General features: G+C 46.8%; 1 protein-coding gene across 1 annotated transcript in view; it reads left to right on the top strand.

Annotated features, from left to right (window-relative positions):
- MYO1F (myosin IF) overlaps nucleotides 1–21,921 on the top strand; it is a 241,558-nt gene that overhangs the window by 135,482 nt on the left and 84,155 nt on the right. Inside the window, exons 16-19 of the mRNA XM_078670110.1 lie at nucleotides 295–376; nucleotides 4,340–4,446; nucleotides 5,731–5,829; nucleotides 7,894–8,038. Of these exons, the coding sequence (XP_078526236.1) occupies nucleotides 295–376; nucleotides 4,340–4,446; nucleotides 5,731–5,829; nucleotides 7,894–8,038 (433 nt within the window). The remainder of the gene's footprint in view (nucleotides 1–294; nucleotides 377–4,339; nucleotides 4,447–5,730; nucleotides 5,830–7,893; nucleotides 8,039–21,921) is intronic.

Raw genomic sequence — 21,921 nt, 5'->3', positions numbered from 1 at the left:
TTTCCAGATCCAGTCTGCCGCCTCGAGAACATTCATGAGAAGAAGGATCCATCAGAAAAAAAAAATATTTGAAAAATAATCTAAAAAATAAAGTTGGTAATAAATGTATAAAAACATAACCACTAAGATGACGTATTTCCAGCAACACAAAGATTGCAAGGAGAGAGAATGGAACAGGGAGAGGTAGTGCTTGGAAATGTAAGTTTGGTCAGAGCTACTTGTTTGTGCCACATGGATTAGGAACATGATGTGTTTCTTATTTCTTTTCTTTTTTCTCAACCTGCTTATCATTAGTTATTTCATTAGAGCCCTTTTCCCCGAGAAGCTGGATGCCGACAAGAAAGGGCGGCCAACGACAGTCAGTACCAAGATAAAGGTATGGTTCTTTCCCGCTGCTTTGAGTCACTTGCTGGAGTTTGAAGCCCACAAAAATATGGTTCCACGTGAATATGAGCTTCCCCCACACACAGGACAAATATATAAGGAGAAGCATCAGTGCAACTTCACCCCGCATACTCAAAACAGGTACCACATGGGCATGAATGATGCCAGCTACCTCAGCACATAAGGGTGTTAACACAGATACAAAGTTGTACAGAAGAGGATTCACCAAGTCATTTACAAGTACAGTTGCCACTTTATAAACAGAAATTTCTTGTGATTGTGAATTGCATCTAAAATATTTGCTTTGCATTTATATGAGGCGTAACGGTTTAAATATGAACTTAAATATATTTACACACACAGGCACACACATATATATATATATATATATATATATATATACATATACATAGATATGTATATATATTAATATATATATATATATATATATATATATATATATATATATATATATATATATATATATATATATATATATATATATATATTGTGTGGTGTGAACACACGCATGCACACAAAGTATGGTCTCTGGCCAATAGATGGGCACCTCCCCGCAACAGGACAAGAAGATAATACAAATCATTAACTACTTCCAAAAGTCAAAGTTGAAATCTTCCAAGAGAAAATATCAGTAACAACAAAAATAGCTACTGCATTAGACTCTCCTGGGTGTCTGGGGTTTGATGGCCTTCTGGAGAACAAACTCTGTCGTCCTTTGGAAGATGTGCTGCACGACTCAGTGCATGGAGTCCCAAGCCTGTGCTGCACCAAGGGGTTGAACCATTCTCCTCTTCTTAGCATGGAGCAGCAGGCCCATTGCAATTGGCAAATGTCAAGTAAGCCTCCATGTCGAATATCAGGAGATTGATCCTAACTACACTCTGATGACTCTGGAGACTTGCGATGGGAAGTAGAGCATAGCTCTTCCACTAGGTGATTCCTGCCAAGGTCCCAACCTAACCAGAGAGGTCCTAATCAGGCTGGATCTGGATTTAACAAAATCTTCCCAGCTCCCTTTGGATCCAAGTGCCAGCTTTGCCTTAATATTGTCCTTCATTTCTCAACTTGAACTCCTGAAGCTAAAGGTGAGGGAGGCCACTCCACTCCTCAGTCCTCAGCATCCTGTGCTTGAGGCACAGCGCCACGAACTATGGTGTGGTTGCCAGAGACCAACCTCAACCCCCACTCTCTCGAAAGGCGTCACTGGTACCAGCCCAGCTGCTCATCCAGGAATGACTTCCGGTCATTCAGGGGTAACTGTGCTCCTGTGCCGTGACCAGCTCCCTTCATAGGCTCTGCTTGGAGGATCTAGACACTGGTGTTGAGCTGAGGCCTAGACTCTAGACCTGGACTGTGGCAAAGAAGACCACAAAGACTTGCGTCCAACCAGTCACTACCATTCAGTCACAACCAAGAGTTTAGAGACGCTCTTCATCCAAGTCTTATCAGAGATTAAAGGCCTCTATCATCTACAGGTAGGCATAGCTAAAACACCGTCACAGCCCAAACAGTCAAGTCCATATTATTAAGTAGACTCAAGACATCAGGAGGAAGATGGCCTCAAAGTTGACGGACCAAAGCCTCTCGACATCAATCTGGTCTTTGTCTCCTTGATCGGTCCAGCTCAGTCTGTGATGGTGACAGCCACTTCCCGAAGGCCACTCTTCCTGCACATTCACAAAGAGGCCAGATGTATTGAAACAGATGGGAAAAAGATTAATTGGAAAGGGGAACTTTCACTCGGGCAAGCGAGCACCAAAATCCTCAGCGATTTGTCTAGACAATGTATTTTTTGTCTGGAGCATACGCCCAACATCCCTCTTCCAAATCGCCCTCTGACCCGACCCCTTATCTTTTTGTCGGGTGTTCCAACCAGTGAAGCAGCGAACAAACTTGAGGGAAAGGTATATATTTTTTCTCAACATTAATCACCACAAGCACAAGTATTTTATAAGTTACTGTGCCTAACCCAGCACCTGGTAGACTTCTTCTCATTCCAAACATGTGGCACACTCAATCATATGAAAGTCCTCAGCAGAGATCTTACATCTAAGTATGGACTGGAATATTGTTTGAGGAGTATTTGAACAAATACCCTCATGCACGGCTCATTAAAGTAAATGGAATTGTTACGAATGTCCCACAAAAAAATGTGAAACTCAGTTCCAGTGAGAGAGTGCCTGTATTCTCCTAAGTGCAGGATTTACCTCAAGTGACTGAGACTATGCCAAAATGAGTTAGACCAATGCATGGCACTCACAACAAATGAGTAAAACTGTGCTGCAGGATGTAAAACTAACATTATGCGACCGTGGGTGTATACCAAGAAGTGATACACACACGCCCAATGAATGAGGCTGTTGTTCAAGGTGAGATATTTGCAACCATTGAAAGAGACTGTGCACTAAGATGAGAAACTTCCTTCTAGAGAGAGAAGCTGTGCAGCAACATGTGGGACTCACATCTATGCCACCATGGTCTGGAACAAGGTCATTGTATGCATCAGGAGCAACCAAACACTGCTCAAGTTTAGAAAAGAGTTGGGGAGGCACCTCTTTCAAGAACACAACATCACAATGCATTAACAGTCCACAACGCAGCACATCTCTTCTGTCACTGGTTGACTTCATGCTTGCATTTGAACCTGTATAGCGTTGTGCCGACTTTCGGCTAGGCTTGTGCTATAGAAATGCCACATGCATACAAATACCACAAACATACATCTTGTGAGTGAAATAGAGTTATAGTTGAGATGCTGCATGAAGTTGTGAGGCTATGCTACAGTTTACATGAAAACAAAGACTAAGAAAGTTTCCCAAGAAGTTAGACTTTAGAACTGTGAGGGGGACTGGACCTCCAAGATTTGAGACTTGTTAATAATGAGTTAGACTGAGCTCTAAGAGCTGAGGCTCACGCTCACTGGCTATGCTTCAGGATTTTAAGCCACACAAAAATGAATGAAAGTAAACACCAAAGCTAGAGTCACACCTAACAGGAGAGACTGTGCTGTAATGAGTGTGACTTTGACCTGAGGATTAAGGATGGTCTCCTAGAATTGAATCTAACAGAGTGAGACTGTGCTCCAAAAAGTGATACTCACAGACGAGTGAAACTGTCCAGCAAAGTGTGATAGTTACACCCCATTAGTTAAGATGTACTCGTTCCACTCTATTTCTGTCTCGGACACGCCGGCCCTGCATACTCCACTCTACTGCCTTGTTTTTCTCTCTGCTTGTTTACCATGCTCTTGCCTCATTTGTAGTACTTAATGCAAGAGAGACAGACCACTGATACAGTTTTACCGATGTGCATAATAATGTTGCTAAAGCCACAGCACACAAACTATTCACTACTGCAAAAACAAGTCAAATCCATTTGCCACACTGCTGTTCTTTGTGTGGTAGGTTATGGAGCAGAGATTTTGCTACTATCCAAATCACATAAAATGTTTGAACCAGAAGTAAGTAGAATCCGTTTCAACCCAGGTTACTGTAGTCATTACTTCTATTCGCTGGCAACAACGCAGAGGTAAGCTTTGCAGTAAGTCAGGAGTAAAGGACGAAAATTGTAGCCTATTTTATAAACGTCTGAACATAAATGGAGATCTGGGCAAGTGGAGGATTGGGAGGGGGGGTGGAGGGGGCGTTGGGGAGGCTAGTCATTTGCCAGATTCCAAAGATGTCCAAAAAAGGTCCTGTGACATACATTGAATATAAATAAGCACTCATTTACCTAGTCAGTGGTCACACTGAAAACCTAGAATGGATCTGCCCACTTTTTAGCTATGGTGGACATCCACGTCTCTCCAGATGCACTAACTTTCATTAGGATACAAGACTACACACTAGTCTAGATCAGGCAAGTAAACCTGGATAGACTAGCCAAGGACAGAAATGCTCCTTTTTATTCCTTCCATACTTGTCTTTTGTCACAGAAACAGGCCAACGACTTGGTAAACACGCTCATGAAGTGCACGCCACACTACATCCGCTGCATCAAGCCCAACGAGACAAAACGACCCAAAGACTGGGAGGAGAGCAGGTAAGCAAGGAGATGATCACTATCCTAACCCTCCAACGGGAAGAAAAGAAACTAGAAAGACCACTGTTTCTGTAATACAAATCTGCCAAAAGCCCAAGTGTCCTCGCCATAAACAAAAGCCACACCTGTGTTTGTATCATGACACCCGACACCTCCGGGCATCCCTCCCTTAGACTCTTGGATCTCTCGCTCTTCTAAAATGTATATATTTGTTTTCTTTTCCCAAATGTTCCACCCCCTTACTAAGTTCTTTTGTATACAAGTTTGAATCCTGTAAAGCACTCTGATACCATAACGGGTCAAGTTTGCGCGCTATAAAACACACAAATAAAATAAATAAATAAATGACTCTAACCGTTCCTGCAATGTGTACCAGTGCTCCTGTGGAATAAACTTAGGAGACAGTTCAGGGCACAGAGGAGTCTGGGTTAGTGGTGCTCAGAGAGAAACTCTGCCTCGAAAGTGACACAAGTACAGCTATAGCAGAGTCGCACCTGGATCTGATAACAGCTGTCCAGTTTAGGGACTCGATTAGAGGTGAGCGTTAATGGGCATCCAGGGGCGTAGCTTCCAGGTGAGGGGTGTTTGGGGTGTGTCACCTCCCAGAAAATAGATTTATGGCTTTTTAGTTTGGTCTAGGGCCCTCAATTGAGCCTGCTATTTCTGTGCTAGTGTTTCTCATCGTGCCTACCTGAATGGGAAGAAATGCTCGAATGTCCACCAGGTACTGGGAGAACCCTTGAAGCATGTCAGCTACATTGAGGTTTTTTATATCCCAAAGAAGGATTTTTTGCTTTGAAGGTCTGTTTTTGAAAAGCAATGTAGGTGGATTTGTCTGAATATGGCACACAGGCTAGGAAGTCACTGCTCATGTGGGCTGCCACCCACCACATCAAACTCTACGAATGTGAGCGGAGGTGGTAGATGCAAGTTCTTACCTATGAAACAATCTACCTTGTGATAATGCTACAACCATAAGCTTGCAAACTGTGCCTTGAAAGTCCACATGAGTACAGCATGATTTGCAAATGCTTAGGAATTCTGACCCAGGTGAAAGGAAGTCTGTGAACTAGACAAGAACCTGCTACTTGCGACTAGGTGGCCTCACAATAGTGAGATATGTCGCAGTCAGTGAAGTACACATGAAGGCCATGCCTCCTTGGTGAATACGGCTTGATGAATAAATAACTTGTAGAGTGAAGCATTATACAGAGAACACTTTTATGCATGCACTAAAGTTTTCTATAGCATGTGAGGATAATATTAATTGTTTCTGTTCTACAGAGCCAAACATCAAGTAGAGTACTTAGGCCTGAAGGAGAACATCCGTGTCCGCAGAGCCGGCTTTGCCTATAGGAGGGTCTTTCACAAGTTTTTACAAAGGTAAGTGGATGGGTAAAGCTTTTGAAAAAGAGAATGATCAAAAGGTTGTTGCTAGACACAATACAAAGTATTAGACAGTGATTGGCCCTTCAATGGAGGGTGGTCCCACCGCCGACAACTAAGAACTGGATCATCAATGTAACACACTGTAAGACACAACTGGAGACATACTGGGAATTGCTGCCAGTGAGGCCATACGAATGCCACTGTAACAATAATGTACTGTACTGCTGATGATCATAACTGCTATGTTTCGAAATAAGGATTTTGATGTTGTCATACCACCGTCTTGGTGGTACTGAGTAATGTACTGGTGACTATTTTGTCTGATTGTAATGTATGTTTTTACAAATGCCAATAAAAAAATATATATGACAGTGATGCCATGTATTGGATTCAAGCTCAAATAATTCAGTCTGTTGGATAGGGAGCAAGCTGATATTGACATAAAATTGACAAGTTCCAGTGGAGACTGATTGAGGTCAAGGGGAAGACCAAGATTCTGCCGCTTTGGTCTCATTCTTAGGATAAACAAATCAGAGAAGAATAGACCAGAGAATTTATTCTTGCAAGTAGACCAATGACTGAACCATTAGATTTTGTAAGACAGCCAACCTATGTCCAAGAACACTGGTATCAATAGACACGTTTTCAATAAACAACCTGGTAATTTTACCAGAAGGCTGTGAAGGTTGGAGAATGGCGTAAAGAATTGCAAAATCTGGCGATTGTTGGTGATGCCGCAAATATTTTTCCTGTGTCCAAACAATGACTATTTCAGCCTAAACAATGGCAAATGTGGTAGATGATGTATACAGTATTGGCCACCCTATTAAAATGCACATTTTGCCCATATATATTCAGATCCCTAGTTGGAATGAAAATCAAAAAATCACTTAATGATATACAAATGGTTATTATTAAAACCATTCATGACTTAGAATTGTGCCTGCTGCTTTTAATTTGTAGATTTCACTATTGCAAGGCAAAATTTTACCTTTTAGCTCCCAGAGAGGATAATTGTACAGTCACCAATGCATCCCACTATTTATTCAGTATATTCATGCATTTTGGCACTTTCTAAAAGGTACTTGACTATGGAGTTAGCGTCTATAGGATAGATTTGCTTTACAGGTAAGCCATGAATGTAAGTTTCTTGAGGACATCTATTTCTGCATAGGAAAAAACATTTGATCTAGTAAGGCATTTAAACTTGAAGACAAATAAGCTTATGCCCAAGCTCCTACATTTACATCAGAGAGCCTTTCTAAATTTGAGACATACTCTCAAAGAAATTAAACTCTGGAGGCCTTTATTTTAACCATTAGGATGGTACCTTCCAAAGATGTGCATCACAATGCCACATCACCCACTAAAAGATGGGGCCCAGAGGCGGAGATACTGCCAATCACATGTCTGTGGCAATATTATGTAGGCAGCCTCCAGCTATTTTACAATTCGGGGATAGTACCTTTTACTCGATTCAACATGGCCTGGCTGGGAAGATGGATGGAGGTGGGGTGGCAAGAGAGACTTATCCTGGCCCAGCTAGACATTGCCCTGAAGCAGCTTGAGGTAAGTGCAAGTGTGCCCACTGCCCACATTTTTGAAAGGTTCCATCTTCAGCTATAAACTGTTTAAGCCTTTAGGTTCCTGGTGGTAAGCAGGAACTTCAGACTGTGCTGTCGCAAAGCATCAAACATGCAGGCACACGCCTGTGAGTGCATGGCTAACAGGCAAGGCGGGCAGGCAGTGGATCATCAAGTGATGTATGGCGTGGTCTTGATCACTCCCTGTCAGCTCATGACTGACGCTGCATCAGTGCTGTGCGAACATATTAAATGTCAGACCCTGCCCTGCATTACGATTTTCTTGCAAATTAAGGCAAATGCTCTGATATATATTTATGACACCCCCAAAACCACGTAAATGTCAGTAGGCAACCTGGAAGGGACAGATATTGCTTGTTCTCACAGAGGTGGTGTCATAATGTTGTGGAATATAATATATTATGGAACTATTGCTTGGCCACAGAGTCAGCCTAATTCCCCCATTCTCACCCAGGTACGCAATCTTGACCCCAGAAACCTGGCCCAAATGGCGCGGTGAGGAACGTCAGGGCGTGCAGCACTTGCTGAGGTCTGTAAACATGGATACAGACCAGTTCCAGATGGGAAGAAGCAAGGTGTTTGTGAAAAACCCAGAATCGGTATGTTTCCTGGACCATTCAGATTGGAGCAAAATGTTTATCATTCATGTAAGAACAGGTTGTGTGTGTTGCTGCTATTGCTGTTGTCATGGTGGGTTTGTAATACTCTCATGAAACGGTGCAGTGGTGAGAAGTAGTTTGCCTGAATTCATGGAAATTTTGAAAGCACCTTCATCAGGTTCCATCCCTGAGAACGAGAAGCAGGAAACCCTTGCAGGTGATAGAGCGCTTTACAAATATACGTATAATAACAGCCTTTTCTTTGAGGGAAGTGTCATTTGAGATGTTCACAGTCTTTGGAGACTTGTTTGATAAGTTGGAATGGATCTTTCCAATAATGGGATGCAGAGGAAACAAACATAACTAGAAATAGAAATAGTCATGGATTTCAGTCCTGACGGCAGGGGATTATTTGAACTGTGCTAATAAAATGGGATGGCTGATTGATCTCCCTGCAAAGTTGGTATTACGTACTGTTCTCTCCCATTTGGAGGTCAATAGATATGCAAAGGCTCGTCTATGTTTAGGCCTCATTGTGGCTAAGAGAGACATCAATAGGAAATGGAAGATGCTGCACTACCAGACCCGGTGACCCGGAGAGAGAAATGGATCATTAAAATCCTAATCGATAAAGCCAGTGGTTGGCCATAGAACCACCACAAAATTCAGGAAGGTTGGAAACACTACATAGGATGTATTACTTGATATGGGTGTGGAGTCTAGGGCTGCTTAACTGAGCTATTGGGAAATTACCATTCTTCCCTCTCTTTGAATTGGGGTACAGGTTATGTATAGCTTGTACAGCTTACTAACAGCACATAATTATTCAATGCCCCTCTTTGAATGTATATTCACCCACCCCATAGTGTGGACTCAACTCAGTGAATTGTTGTGTTGTAAAATGCCTATTAAAATGTTTATTTAAAAAGAGGAAAATTTCCTAGCTTTCGTGATGCAAAGTTTCAATTCTATTAAGGACTCTGAGGTGAGGATTATGCTTTCTTTCTTCACTTTATTTTTTTCAGAAGCCATTAACATTTAACACTAACAGACTACCTTTCCATCAACCATGAGGAAAGAAGAAGAAAACATCAACCAATCAGGACAAAGAGTATCCCATTATAGTCCTTTCTCAATAGCCACGCCCCCTCTTTCTTTACACGACAAAGTCCATGTTCTCCAGCCTGTCATTCCTGCTTAGACGTTTCATTTCCTGTAAGAAAGAAACCAACATACCAGATCAAATGCTATCTATCCAAGTCAAGTCAAGTCAAGTCAGATAATTTATATAGCGCACTACATACCCAGAGGGTCTCAAGGCGCTTAAGGAGGGGTGGGGGATTACTTGTCAAATATCCACGTTTTAAGTTGCTTTCTGAATGCTAGGTGGTTCTGGGTAAGGCGAAGGTGAGTGGGAAGTGAGTTCCAGGTTTTAGCTGCCAGGTAGGAGAAGGATCTACCTCCCATGGTGGTTTTGTTGATGCGAGGTACAATGGCAAGGGCTTGGTTGGAAGATCGTAGCTGGCGGGAGGGGGTGTAGAAGGACAGTCGTGTGTTGAGGCATTCTGGTCCGATTTCGTAGAGTGCTTTGTGTGTGTGGGTTAGGAGCCGGAAAGTGATCCTCTTATTGACGGGGAGCCAGTGGAGGTTTTTCAGGTGACCAGAGATGTGTTCTTTACGCGGGATGTCCAATATGAGCCTGGCTGAGGCGTTTTGGATTCGTTGGAGTTTTTTCTGGAGTTTAGCGGTAGTACCGGCGTAGAGGGTGTTTCCATAGTCCAGTCGGCTCGTGACCAGAGCGTGGGTGACCGTTTTCCTAGTTTCGGTAGGGATCCAACGAAATGTTTTTTTGAGCATGCGAAGAATGTTGAAGCAGGATGAGGAGACGGCGTTGACTTGTCTGTTCATTGAAAGTGAGGAATCCAGGATGACGCCTAGGTTCCGTGCGTGGTCTGTCGGGATGGGTGCTTTTCCAAGGGCTTCTGGCCACCAAGAGTCGTCCCATGCGGAGGGGGAGGTACCTAAGATGAGGACTTCTGTTTTATCTGAGTTCAGTTTCAGACGACTGTGTTTCATCCATTCGGCTACTTCTTTCATTCCTTCGTGTAGGTTAGTTTTGGCGGTGCTAGGCTCATTGGTGAGTGATAGGATCAGTTGAGTGTCATCCGCGTAGGAGATGATGTTGAGGTTGTGTTGGCGGGCGATGGGCGCGAGGGGGCTCATGTATACGTTGAAAAGGGTGGGGCTGAGTGAAGATCCTTGTGGTACGCCGCAGATGACTTCAGTGGCCTCTGACTTGAATGGTGGAAGGCGGACTCTCTGGGTTCTTCCGGTGAGGAACAAGGTGATCCATTCTAGTGCTTTTCCTTGGATTCCGATGTTTCTGAGGCGCTGTAGAAGGGTGCTAAGGCAGACGGTGTCGAAGGCTGCGGAGAGGTCGAGGAGGATGAGTGCGACTGTTTCTCCATTGTCCAGTAGAGTTCGAATGTCGTCTGTTGCTGCGATGAGGGCGGTCTCAGTGCTGTGTTTTGCTCGGAAGCCGGACTGTGAGGAGTCGAGGGATTTGTTGGCTTCGAGGAAGGCGGCGAGCTGGTTGTTGACAGCTTTCTCTATGACTTTGGCCGGGAATGGAAGGAGCGAGATGGGGCGGTAATTTTTGAGTTCGGTGGGGTCCGCTGTGGGTTTTTTCAGAAGGGCGCTGAGTTCAGCGTGTTTCCAGCTTTCCGGGAAGGTGGCGGAGTTGAAGGAGCAGTTGATGACGTCTCGGAGGTGCGGTGCTATGATGGAGTCTGCTTTGTTGAAGATGTGGTGAGGGCATGGGTCTGTGGGGGATCCTGAGTGGATGGAGTTCATCAGGCGGATGGTGTCCTCAGTGGAGATTGGGTTCCAGTCGTTGAGGATGTTCAAGGGGGGTGAAGGTTCAGCAGATGGTTGGGTGGGTTGGACTCCGGGTTGGTTGTCGAAGCTGTTGTGGATGTCTGCAATTTTGTTGTGGAAGAATGAAGCTAGGGAGTCGCAGAGGGCTTGAGAGGGGGTGATGTCGTTGGAGTTGGCCGAGGGATTGGTAAATTCCTTGACGATGTTGAAAAGTTCCTTGCTGTTGTGGGCGTTGTTATCTAGTCGGTCCTTGAAGGCGGTTTTCTTGGCCTTTCGGATCAGTTGGTGGTGTATGCGGGTGGCGTTTTTGAAGGCGTCCTTGGTGCTGGTGGTTGGGTCTTTTTTCCAGGCCTTCTCAAGGGAGCAGCAGAGTTTCTTGGATTTCTTAAGATCATCGTTGAACCATGAGGCCTTCTTGCTGCCAAGTTTGCTTTGTCGTTTTTTCAGTGGTGCTAGGATGTCGGCGCTGTTGGATAACCATAGGGTGAGGTTGGTGGCGGCTTGGTCGGGGTTTGAGGAGTGGGCTGGGGGGTTTAGAAGAAGCGATGAGGAGATCTGGTCGATGGTGATTTTGTTCCAGTTTCTTTGCAGAGTTGGTTGGGGGTGGTTGTTGGGTTTGGGCTTGTTGTAGGTAAAGTGAACGCAGCTGTGGTCAGTCCAAAGGAGAGCCGTAGTGTGGCTGAAGGAGACATGATTGCTGGAGGTGAAGATAGGGTCGAGAGTGTGACCTGCGATGTGGGTGGGGGAAGTGACCAGTTGTTTAAGTCCGAGGTTGGCGAGGTTGTCCAAAAGGGTGGTGGAGTTGCGGTCGTTGTTCTTTTCAAGGTGAAAATTGAGGTCTCCCAGAAGGATGTAATCTTTGGAGGGGAGCGCGTGTGGAGTGATGAAGTCCGTGATGTCCTCACAAAATTGTGCGCGGGGTCCTGGTGGCCTGTAAAGGAGGGTGCCTCTGAGTGTGGTCTTGGGGTCGATGTGGATCTGGAAGTGAAGGTGTTCAGAGTTGGCGAGATTGACGTCAGAGCTGGTTGAGATGTGGATGGATTTTTTATGGACGATAGCGATTCCTCCTCCTGTGTGGCCGGTACGGTCCTTGCGTATGATCTTATAATCTTCTGGGATGGCAATGGTGATGTCTGGGGCGGAGGAGGCGTTCATCCATGTTTCCGTTAGGAAGGCGACGTCCGGAGAGATGGTGTCTAGTAGATTCCATAGGTCAATGGCGTGCCTGTGGACCGATCGGGTGTTGAGCAAGATGCATTGTAGGTGGTTGGGGTCGGGAATATGAGGTGTGATCGTATCGGAGTTGGTGACGGTGCCGATGAATTTGCAGGAGTGGCATGAGAAAGGTCCATGGGTGTGTCCAGGAGCGGCTTGGACGCAGTTGGGGGATCGGCCGGGGTTAAGGGCTAGGAGGGTGGTGGCATCGTAAGTAATGCGGGAGGGCTGGGCAATGCGAGGGCCAGGGGGTCTGGCGCTGGGCGCGGGCTCGGCGCGGACGGGCGTAGACGGGCTTACCTTTGGCGCACCTTCGGCGCGGCCGTAGCGCGTGGACGCTGCGCGTGGAACCATCTGACTAACATAGGTGGTGGAGGGGGCGGAGCGTGGGAGGGTCAGCTGGGAGGCGGGGACGTGGAGGCGGGCCAGGGGAAAAGCACAACAACAAGATGGTGGGGTGGCTGGAAAGTGAAACCGGGAGGGCGCAATGCGAAGCCTGGTAATGTCGAATGCACAGAAGTACCAGCGTGCTCACACAGAGAATCCCGGTGAGAGCGCTTACAATTTTAAAACAAGCTATCTAAAATGAATGCACTTACAGGTTAAAAAGCGCTGCCAAAACTAAATGCACATACAAGTTATAAAAGCGCTGCCTCAAAATAATGCACAGATCGAATTGATCAGGTCAGAGCAACGATACCAGACTCTGCAGGCGAGTCACAGGCAAAACGAGATTCAGCTGTGTGCTGTGGGCGCTGCACTGGGCTGGGAGCAGGAAGCGAGGGGAGCGGCCGTTCAGGACGATGTCCAGGCGGATCCAGAGTATATGTATGCATTTTATTTATGCTGTCACAATACCAGTGTGTAACTGAAATACCATTACGAAACATTTACCTACGTTCGACACAATTATCTCCATATTTCTTATCAGCCCCCCGTAATTAAATGGGGATCACGATCTACAAACCCTTGGGTGGGATAACCCTTGCCTCCGTGTCCTTAATGTAATTGAAATTTTCCGTCACGAAAGCTAAGAAATGTTGCATTCTATGTCACGTCCAGAGGCAAGGATTAGGCTTGTGCAAAGCTTATTGATTACAATGGAAGCCATATCCAGCACAGGCTTGAAATAAAATAGTTTGAAGGTGGAGTCTGAGGACCAATCTGCCGCATTCAGAATGTCCACCAGAAAGGCCCAGAGGGCAATGGCTTTCGAAACCAAGGCACCCCTAGTCGAATGGGTTTCGGTTTTAGAAGTGTCAATGCCAGCCTCCTGCATATCGCATCTAACCTATCGTGCAGTGGTAGGGGAAGAGACAACATGAAATGGTTTTTGAAAGGAGATAAGGAGCTGTTGTTCCCTCTGGGGTTGAAGTTATAGCCTCATAGGCCTTAATGCATCTCAACACACATAGATTAGGATGATCGTCAAACGCTGGATATGAAATAAATCTAGAGTTACATTTCGTATGCCTAGATACATGAGAAGTAACCCCTTCTGGGGTAAAAACCCCACCTGTAATATCCAGAGCTCGTACATCCAAAACTCTTCTGCAGATGAGGCAAAGTAACATGGCCAACTTACTAGGAATATATTCTCAAGAAAGTTAGTTATCAATTTTTCACGACAGTAAAAGGTTAAGGGCCATGTTCACATCCCAAAGGGATGAGTCCCTAGGTTTGTAAGGAAGGAATAATCGGATACACCTCATCAGTGTCCATACCAAGGTATGTCCCCTACCAGATACACTTGTATCGACAGGTGTCCAGTTAAAATGGCGAACCGGACCGCATTTACCGATCTATATGCCAAGCCTTCTGATGCCAGGGAAGACAAAAAGTTCAATATGAGGACAACATTGGACCCCACAAAATCCACGTCCCTCTGGACAATCAATCAATCAATCAAGAAATGTGTATAGCGTGCTACTCACCCGGAGGGTCTCAAGGCGCTTGGGGGGGTCCGCTACTGCTCGAACAGCCAGGTCTTGAGTTGCTTCCTGAAGGAGAGGTGGTCTTGGGTAAGACGGAGGTGGATGGGGAGTGAATTCCAGGTCTTGGCTGACAGGTAGGAGAAGGATCTTCCTCCCATGGTGGCTCTTCGGATGCGTGGAACGGCGGCGAGTGCGTGGCTGGTCGATCGTAGTTGGCAGGTGGGAGTGTAGAAGATCAGGCGGTCGTTGAGGTACCTGGGGCCTTGATTGTGGAGGGCTTTGTGTGCGTAGGTGAGGAGGCGCAAAGTGATTCTTTTGCTGACGGGGAGCCAGTGCAGGTCTTTCAGGTGTCCGGAGATGTGGCTGTGGCGTGGGATGTCCAGGATGAGTCGTGCGGAGGCGTTCTGGATGCGTTTGAGTCTTTTCTGCAGTTTGGCTGTGGTTCCGGTGTAGAGGGTGTTTCCGTAATCTAGTCGGCTGGTGACAAGTGCCTGGGTGACCGTCTTCCTGGTTTCGGTGGGGATCCATCGGAAGATCTTTCGGAGCATGCGTAGGATGTTGAAGCATGAAGCCGAGACAGCGTTGACTTGTCTGGTCATCGACAGGGAGGAGTCCAGGATGAAGCCCAGGTTGCGTGCGTGATCCGTTGGTTTGGGTGCGCTGCCTAGGGCCGGGGGCCACCAGGAGTCGTCCCAGGCCGAAGGTGATGGTCCAAGGATGAGGACTTCCGTCTTGTCTGAGTTCAGTTTCAAGCGGCTGATCTTCATCCATTCGGCTACCTCTTTCATCCCTTCGTGTAGGTTGGATCTGGCGGTGGCGGGGTCGTTGGTGAGGGAGAGGATCAGCTGGGTGTCGTCGGCGTAGGAGATGATGTTGAGGCTGTGTTGGCGTGCGATGGCTGCGAGGGGGCTCATGTACACGTTGAAGAGGGTGGGGCTGAGTGATGATCCTTGTGGCACGCCGCAGATGACTTCGGAGGCCTCGGATCTGAACGGGGGGAGGCGGACTCTCTGGGTTCTTCCGGCGAGGAACGAGATGATCCACTCCAGGGCCTTCCCTTGGATTCCGACGTTGCTGAGGCGTTGTACTAGGGTGCGGTGGCAAACAGTATCGAACGCTGCGGAGAGGTCCAGGAGGATGAGGGCCACTGTTTCCCCCTTGTCGAGCAGGGATCGGATGTCGTCAGTGGCTGCGATGAGGGCGGTCTCGGTGCTGTGATTGGCTCGGAAGCCAGACTGTGAGTGGTCGAGGGATCCGTTCGTCTCGAGGAAGGCGGCCAGCTGTCTGTTGACGGTCTTCTCGATGACTTTGACAGGAAACAGGAGGAGCGAGATGGGGCGGTAGTTCTTGAGGTCGGTGGGGTCTGCCGATGGTTTTATCAGGAGGGCGCTGAGTTCAGCGTGCTTCCAGCTCTCCGGGAAGATGGCGGTGTTGAAGGAGCAGTTGATGATGTCCGGGATTTGGTGTGCGATGACGGAGTCGGCCTTGTTGAAGACGTGGTGAGGGCATGGGTCGATTGGTGAGCCGGAGTGGATGGTGTTCATTGTCCGGATGGTGTCTTCTTTGTTGACTGGGGTCCAGTCGCGGAGGGTGGTGGTGTGGGGTGTCGGTTCTGTGGTTGGGTGCGTGGAATGTTCGCCGAAGCTGTTGTGTATGTGTGCAATCTTGCTGTGGAAGAACGTGGCGAGTGAGTCGCACAGGTCCTGTGAGGGAGTGATGTCGTTGTTACCGGCGCTGGGGTTGGAGAGCTCTTTGACGATGCTGAAGAGCTCCTTGCTGTTGTGTGCGTTGTTATCTAATCTTTCCTTGAATGCTGTCTTCTTGGTGGTGTGGATCAGCTGGTGGTGTTTGCGGGTGGCTTGCTTGAGGGCGGTCATCTTGTCTGTGGTCGGGTTCTTTCGCCAGGCTTTCTCGAGGGTGCAGCAGTTCTTCTTGGAGTTCTTGAGGTCGTCGTTGAACCACAGGGCTTTCTTGCTTCTGGGCCTGTTGGGATGGGTTTTCAGGGGTGCGTTGACCTGGCGGGAGGGTTCTGGTTCAGTGATGCGGTGAGCTGGTCGGTCGTGACCTTGTTCCAGTTCCTGCGGGGAACTTGTTGCAGGAGGTGGTGGCTTGTGGTCTTTCTGAAGCTGAAGTGGGCGCAGCTGTGGTCTGTCCAGTGGAGTCCGGTGGAGTGGCTGAAGGAGATGTACTTGCTGGAGGAGAAGATTGGGTCAAGCGTGTGTCCGGCGTAGTGGGTGGGAGTGTTCACCAGTTGCTTGAGTCCGAGGTTAGCGAGGTTGTCCAGGAGGGTGGTGGTGTTGTTGTCGTTGTTGTTCTCCAGGTGGAAGTTGAGGTCTCCTAGGAGGATGTAGTCGGCGGAGGGAAGGGCGTGTGGGCTGATGAAGTCTGCGATGTCTTAACTGAATTGAGTGCGGGGTCCTGGGGGTCTGTAGATGAGGGTGCCTCTTTGCAGGGGGCAAAGCAAACTTGAGCAGGGATACAACAGTTAACGGACTAAAATACAATAACAGGCACAATTCAGGGGGCAGGATACCAACTTGGCAGCGGCAGCGGTGGCGGCAGGCGGAAACCGGGCACACTTGGGGTGGGCCACGAGGCAGGAGGAGCGACCGGCTCTGACCTGTGAAGCCATCTTGACCAGGCGGGACTAAACCTCGTTGTGGTTCCTGAGGCCCATGGCTTTGATAGGAGGCATTGAGCCTCTTGCCAAGTCCTCCATTCCCTGTGGTCCTCCACACCATGATGAGTGACATTTGACCGTTCAACACTAAATGATGTTGATTGTCCTGGGGATCCAGGAGGAGATCTGGAAATAGGAGGAGAAGGATTGGAGAATCCCAAGAAAGTTCCATCAGAACTGGAAACCAGACTTCAGATCACCATGTCAGAGTCACTACAACCAGGTCCACCACCTGTTGTCATATTTGTGCTGAGAGTTGAGTAATCATTGGAAAAAGTGAAAATACATAGCCCTTCTCTAGGCTCCAATCTTAACAAAAAGCATCCGGCACTGCCGCTTGTGGGTCCGGTCTCCAAATGAAGAACCGCTGCTATCGATGATCCAGGTTCGATGCAAACAGATCCACTGAAAAAGGACCCCATCTGACCTCTATCTGTTTGAAGATCCACAGATTCAGTTTCCACAATCTCATGTCTTGGAGGTGCATGGAATTCCAGTCCTCTACCACATTGGCTTTCCGTGGAAGGTGTTCTGCGATAACTGAGATGCTGTTGTCCAGGCAGAAGTGCCAGAAATTCTTATCCAGGTCTAATAGGGTCTTTGATTGTGTCCCGCTGAGGTGATTGATATGCCGCACCACAGAGATGTTGTCCATCTTCAATAGCACACAGGATTGAACTTTGTCTTTGGTCCAGGGACGTACTGCGAAGTCACCCGCCAACAGTTCTAAGCAGTTAATATGTCATTGTTGTCCTTGAGAAGACCATTTCATTCTGGTGGAAAGTTCCCCGCAATGGGCACCTCAGCCACTTCTGCTGACCGACTCTATAACTATGTCCGGGTTGGAGCCAAAGATTGATCTCCCATTTCACACTTCCATGTGCGTGAACTACCATGTCAATTCTTCCTTTGCACCCTTCATCAAAAGAACCTTTTCTGAGTATGTTACTCCCTTGCACAAGTGGTGGGCTTTGAGTCATTGGAGGGCCCTGTAATGGAGCGGGATCGGGAATATTGCCTGAATGGATGACGAAAGGAGTCCTACTAGGCATGCAATTTGTCTCAGAGGTCTGTTCTTTTGACAGTGTCCTGCGTCATTCCTTTCGGATCTTTGTGACTTTCTTTGATAGGAGGCTCAGCGTGATGTTGCAGGAAACGATGACAAACCCCAGCATAATCGTTCTCTGCACTGGGAGAAGGAAGGATTTCTTTGCATTGAAGATGAATCCTAAATCTTCCGAAAGGTGCACCACCAACTGATAATGTTCCCAGAGTTTCCTTTGGCATTGTTCCCGAAGTAGAATATCGTCTATGTAGACAATTAAGCAGATCTCTTTATCCCTGAGAATTTCTATGACTGGACACAGAATTCTGTTGAAGTACCGTGGCGCGGGGGTGACAGTCCAAAAGGCAGGCACATGAATTCCGATGGCCTGCCCTGCCCATACTAATTGAAGAAATCATCAATATGGAGGGAATAGGGTAATTGTAAGATCGGCATCCTTCAGATCCAGGTGTACCATGCAATCCCATAATCTGAGGATGTCTTTCAGTAGATGGATACCTCCGAGCTTGAAATGGTGGTACACGAGCTATTTATTGGCCGCCATCCCCCTTTCCACCAAGGAAAGATTGCTAACGAAACCTCTTGGATGAACAGAAGAAGGGAATATAGCCCCTTTGTCTAGAAGGTCTTGCACCTCCTGAGATATTAGGAGGGGGTACTGTGATGAGAGGGACAGGGGACAAGGGGTCCTGTTCTGTCTGGGGTTAGACCAATTCTATGTGGAATCGCCGGACCGTCTGAAGAACCCATGCTTCTGACATAATACATTCCCAATTGTGAATGAAGAGAGGGCCAGGTGCCCTCACTTTAGTTGGGAAGTAGGGAGAACACTTACCGGAACCCATGTTGAGGAAGTTCCCTTTGGCTCCTCCCCTTCCACGTCGGTTGAGTTGGCCTCTGGAAGGGTAAAAGTTCCCAAATATTGAATGTTCGTGCGATTGGCAGCATCGAGATCCTTGGTCTCAGATGGAGGCATTTGCCACTGCGCGGCCGGTCGAGTGCCCTCTACCACGATCAGCCCCGGTGAAAACATTAGGGGGAAATATCCTCTTTATTGACGACTGAGCTATCTCTAGGGAAGTAAAGGTGGCAACACACTTGCCCAATTCTTTGATGAAAGGGTCCCCAAACAGACTCCCTTGGGTAATTGGCCCTGCCTCAGAAGGAGCCAGGTCTCCAAGTTTTGGATCCACCTTGATGAGGAGTGATCGTCTATGTTCTAAAGACAACACACAATTAGCTTTCCCAGAAAAATAACAGCATATTGTGCCCAACCTAACAAGATGTCTGGGGAGATTAAGGAACCCAGCTGCTTGGCCTCCTCAGCAATGTCTAATATTTCTGTGATATTCAATATTGTATCCTGGCATGACCGCCAGGAGTGATGATTGCCTTTCCTTGGATTCCTGGCAAATTCCCCTAGAAAAGTGGCCATTTGTGGGTCTAACTCTGGGCCAATAGTGACTTTCCCCTCAAGGGAGGAGAGATGGCACTCCTCCGTGAGGCGAGCCCAGGTTTCTCTTTCAACTGGTTTCCTCAACCTGCCCACAACATAAGTCGCTACCTTCTCTGTGGGGGACCATTCCACAGAACGGGGGTTTACCAGGTTGTCTGAATCCAACATGTCAGACTGGGGGACTCTGAGACGGAGTTAGGACGCTGTGGTCGAGAATGGCCAGGATCCACATCCAAATCACTGTGGGAGTCATCTGCATGGGAGTCATCCATGTCTAGATGGTCAGTTATGCCTTCCACCTCTAATTGAGAGTAGGAATCCTCTCTACCTCTGCCCAGTGGGATGGACAGCTGAGTATCTGGAAACTTAGGAGGCTGGAATAAAATTGCTTGCTTTAAGCAGTCAAAAACGTCTAGACGACGCCTTGCACATGCTTGCTTTTTGTCTCTACCTTCTGAGAGTTGCTGTCTGAGATACCAGTTGGTTGTCTGTGCCCCAGAGGTGAATCCAACAGAACTGGGGGTTCCAGATAACCGCAGGCCAAATGCAATAGTTTGTGTGTCAATTGACAATTGCTGAAGCGACCGCTTGATGTATGGAGGCATCTACAGTGTCGCAGAAATAATCATCGAAGGTAAGGTAGAGGGGCACAACCTCCTTCTCCCCACAATTTGCCTTAGGTTGATGTACAACATGCTCAATTATGTCTATTACCACCGAAGGCTGCGATATGGAGATGTGGAACAGCACTGAGAAGGCCAAAAGCACTTACGTGGGTACATGCCCTGGGACAATGTGCCCTTTACAATACATCACGAGGGCAAAGAAGCACACCTGGGCAGTCCCAACAAAGGATTTACAGCACCTGTGGTCTAACCGGTATGATGCTGGCTGGAGGCATCCACTTAACTGGCATCAGAAAAAGAATGAATGCAGTCCGTTGCAAGGGCGTCATCACCACAAATCGGGCACTGTAGCCTGTACAGATCCTGAAAGGGTGTTCTGCTCCAGGTGATGTTCGTAAGGCCAAGGCTCGGGAAACGGTCACACTGCTGAGAATTTGAGATGCGCGCCATAGCCCGCGTTGAAGCGTATTTCTATGGTATGCACGTGCAAGTTGAGCGTCCTCTAGCCGGTGGAGGCCATAACAGTGTTCCACTGCCCGCAAACAAACATTTGCGAGTTAGAGACTCGTGAGGAACACTGACATGTGCTCCTGCGGCGCCAACCGGTAAGAAAAGAGGTAACCTAACTAAACATTTTGAATAAACACGCACAATTGCAGAAATATGCCTTCAAAACATACCACAAGGCTGGGAAAGAAAGAGATACTTATTTATTTATTTATTTTTTCCTTATACTTTTATTCGACACAAGTATCATAAAAAGTACAAACATACAATACATACATGAATAATAAAACCATTTCATCATTACAAAAAAGATACATTTAAAAATCATGTAGAAATATTGACTGTAGACGTGTGAGGTAACAGCCTTAACCTAATGATCCAGGCACATGATACAAACTTTGCAACCCCACAGACAGTGACCATACAAGTGGTATTGGAGATAATAATACGTAGGGCTGTTTTATAATCCCTAACTCCAAGATTCTTAAGTGCAGGTTTTAACCATTTGTTCCTAGCTTGGGTATAAGCTTTACAGGCAAAAAAAAAATGACCTAAAGATTCTTCTGGGCAGGAACAACCCGGACACTTCCTATCCTCTTCCCACCTTCTACCCCATCTGGACGTGAAATTTTTGAGAGGGAGAGTACCATGTCTAAATTTCAAATAAAGGGTCCTATCCCGGAGAATCTGGATAAAATCCAAGAACAATTCTAACTTTGTAGTGATCTTGTGGGATAAAAAATTCTCAGTTAGTTGCCCCCAGTTTGGGTTATGCAAAGCCTTAGCCTCTACCTAGTCCCAATAAAGTTTTTTTACCGTTTGTTTCGATGGGGGAGATTGGGAAGCCCAAGCATCGCTTAATCCCACGCTAGCTGTAAATTGCTTTAAAACATTTAGCCACTTAATCTTGCCCGATGTGTTTAGTTTTAATATTTCATCAAACACTAAAGCATAATTAGCTAATTCGGGGGTCCTCCTAAGGCGCACCCAAAATAATAGAGGACGTAGCTGAACAATGTCCCGAATGGACCTCCTACCCAGATCGGCAAATAATGGTTTCAATGGGGTTGAGACTGGAAGCGAAACCAAATCTCTCATAAACTTATTCTCAGTTAACACAAGAGTGTTGGTATTCTCAATACCCCATATTTCTGAACCATAAACCGCTGACGCTAATGCCTTTCCCTCGTAGACTGACAGGGCGGGGGCTATTGGTCTGCTTACTGAGAGGCGCTGGTTCTTTAAAATGGTGCCGGAAACTCTTTTAAGATTTAAAATCATTTTACTCATATGGGGTTACCCATTTCATGTTATTATTAATTCTAACCCCGAGGTAGTCGAACTCTTCCACTACCTCAAGAGGTGATCCATTCAAGGAAAGATGAATCTTCCTATGATTTATTTTAACAGTCATAAACATTAGTTTCGTTTTTGTAGTATTTATTGTTAGTCCCCGCTCCTGACAAAAAACACTAAAACGGTCAAGAAGGATTTGCAGGCCTTTGGGGGTTTTAGATAACAG

This window comes from Lissotriton helveticus, chromosome 12 (genome assembly GCF_964261635.1).
Source record: "Lissotriton helveticus chromosome 12, aLisHel1.1, whole genome shotgun sequence".
Classification (NCBI taxonomy): Eukaryota; Metazoa; Chordata; class Amphibia; order Caudata; family Salamandridae; genus Lissotriton; species Lissotriton helveticus.
The sequence above is the reverse complement of the archived record's forward strand: the minus strand, read 5'-3'. Positions and strand labels throughout refer to the sequence as shown.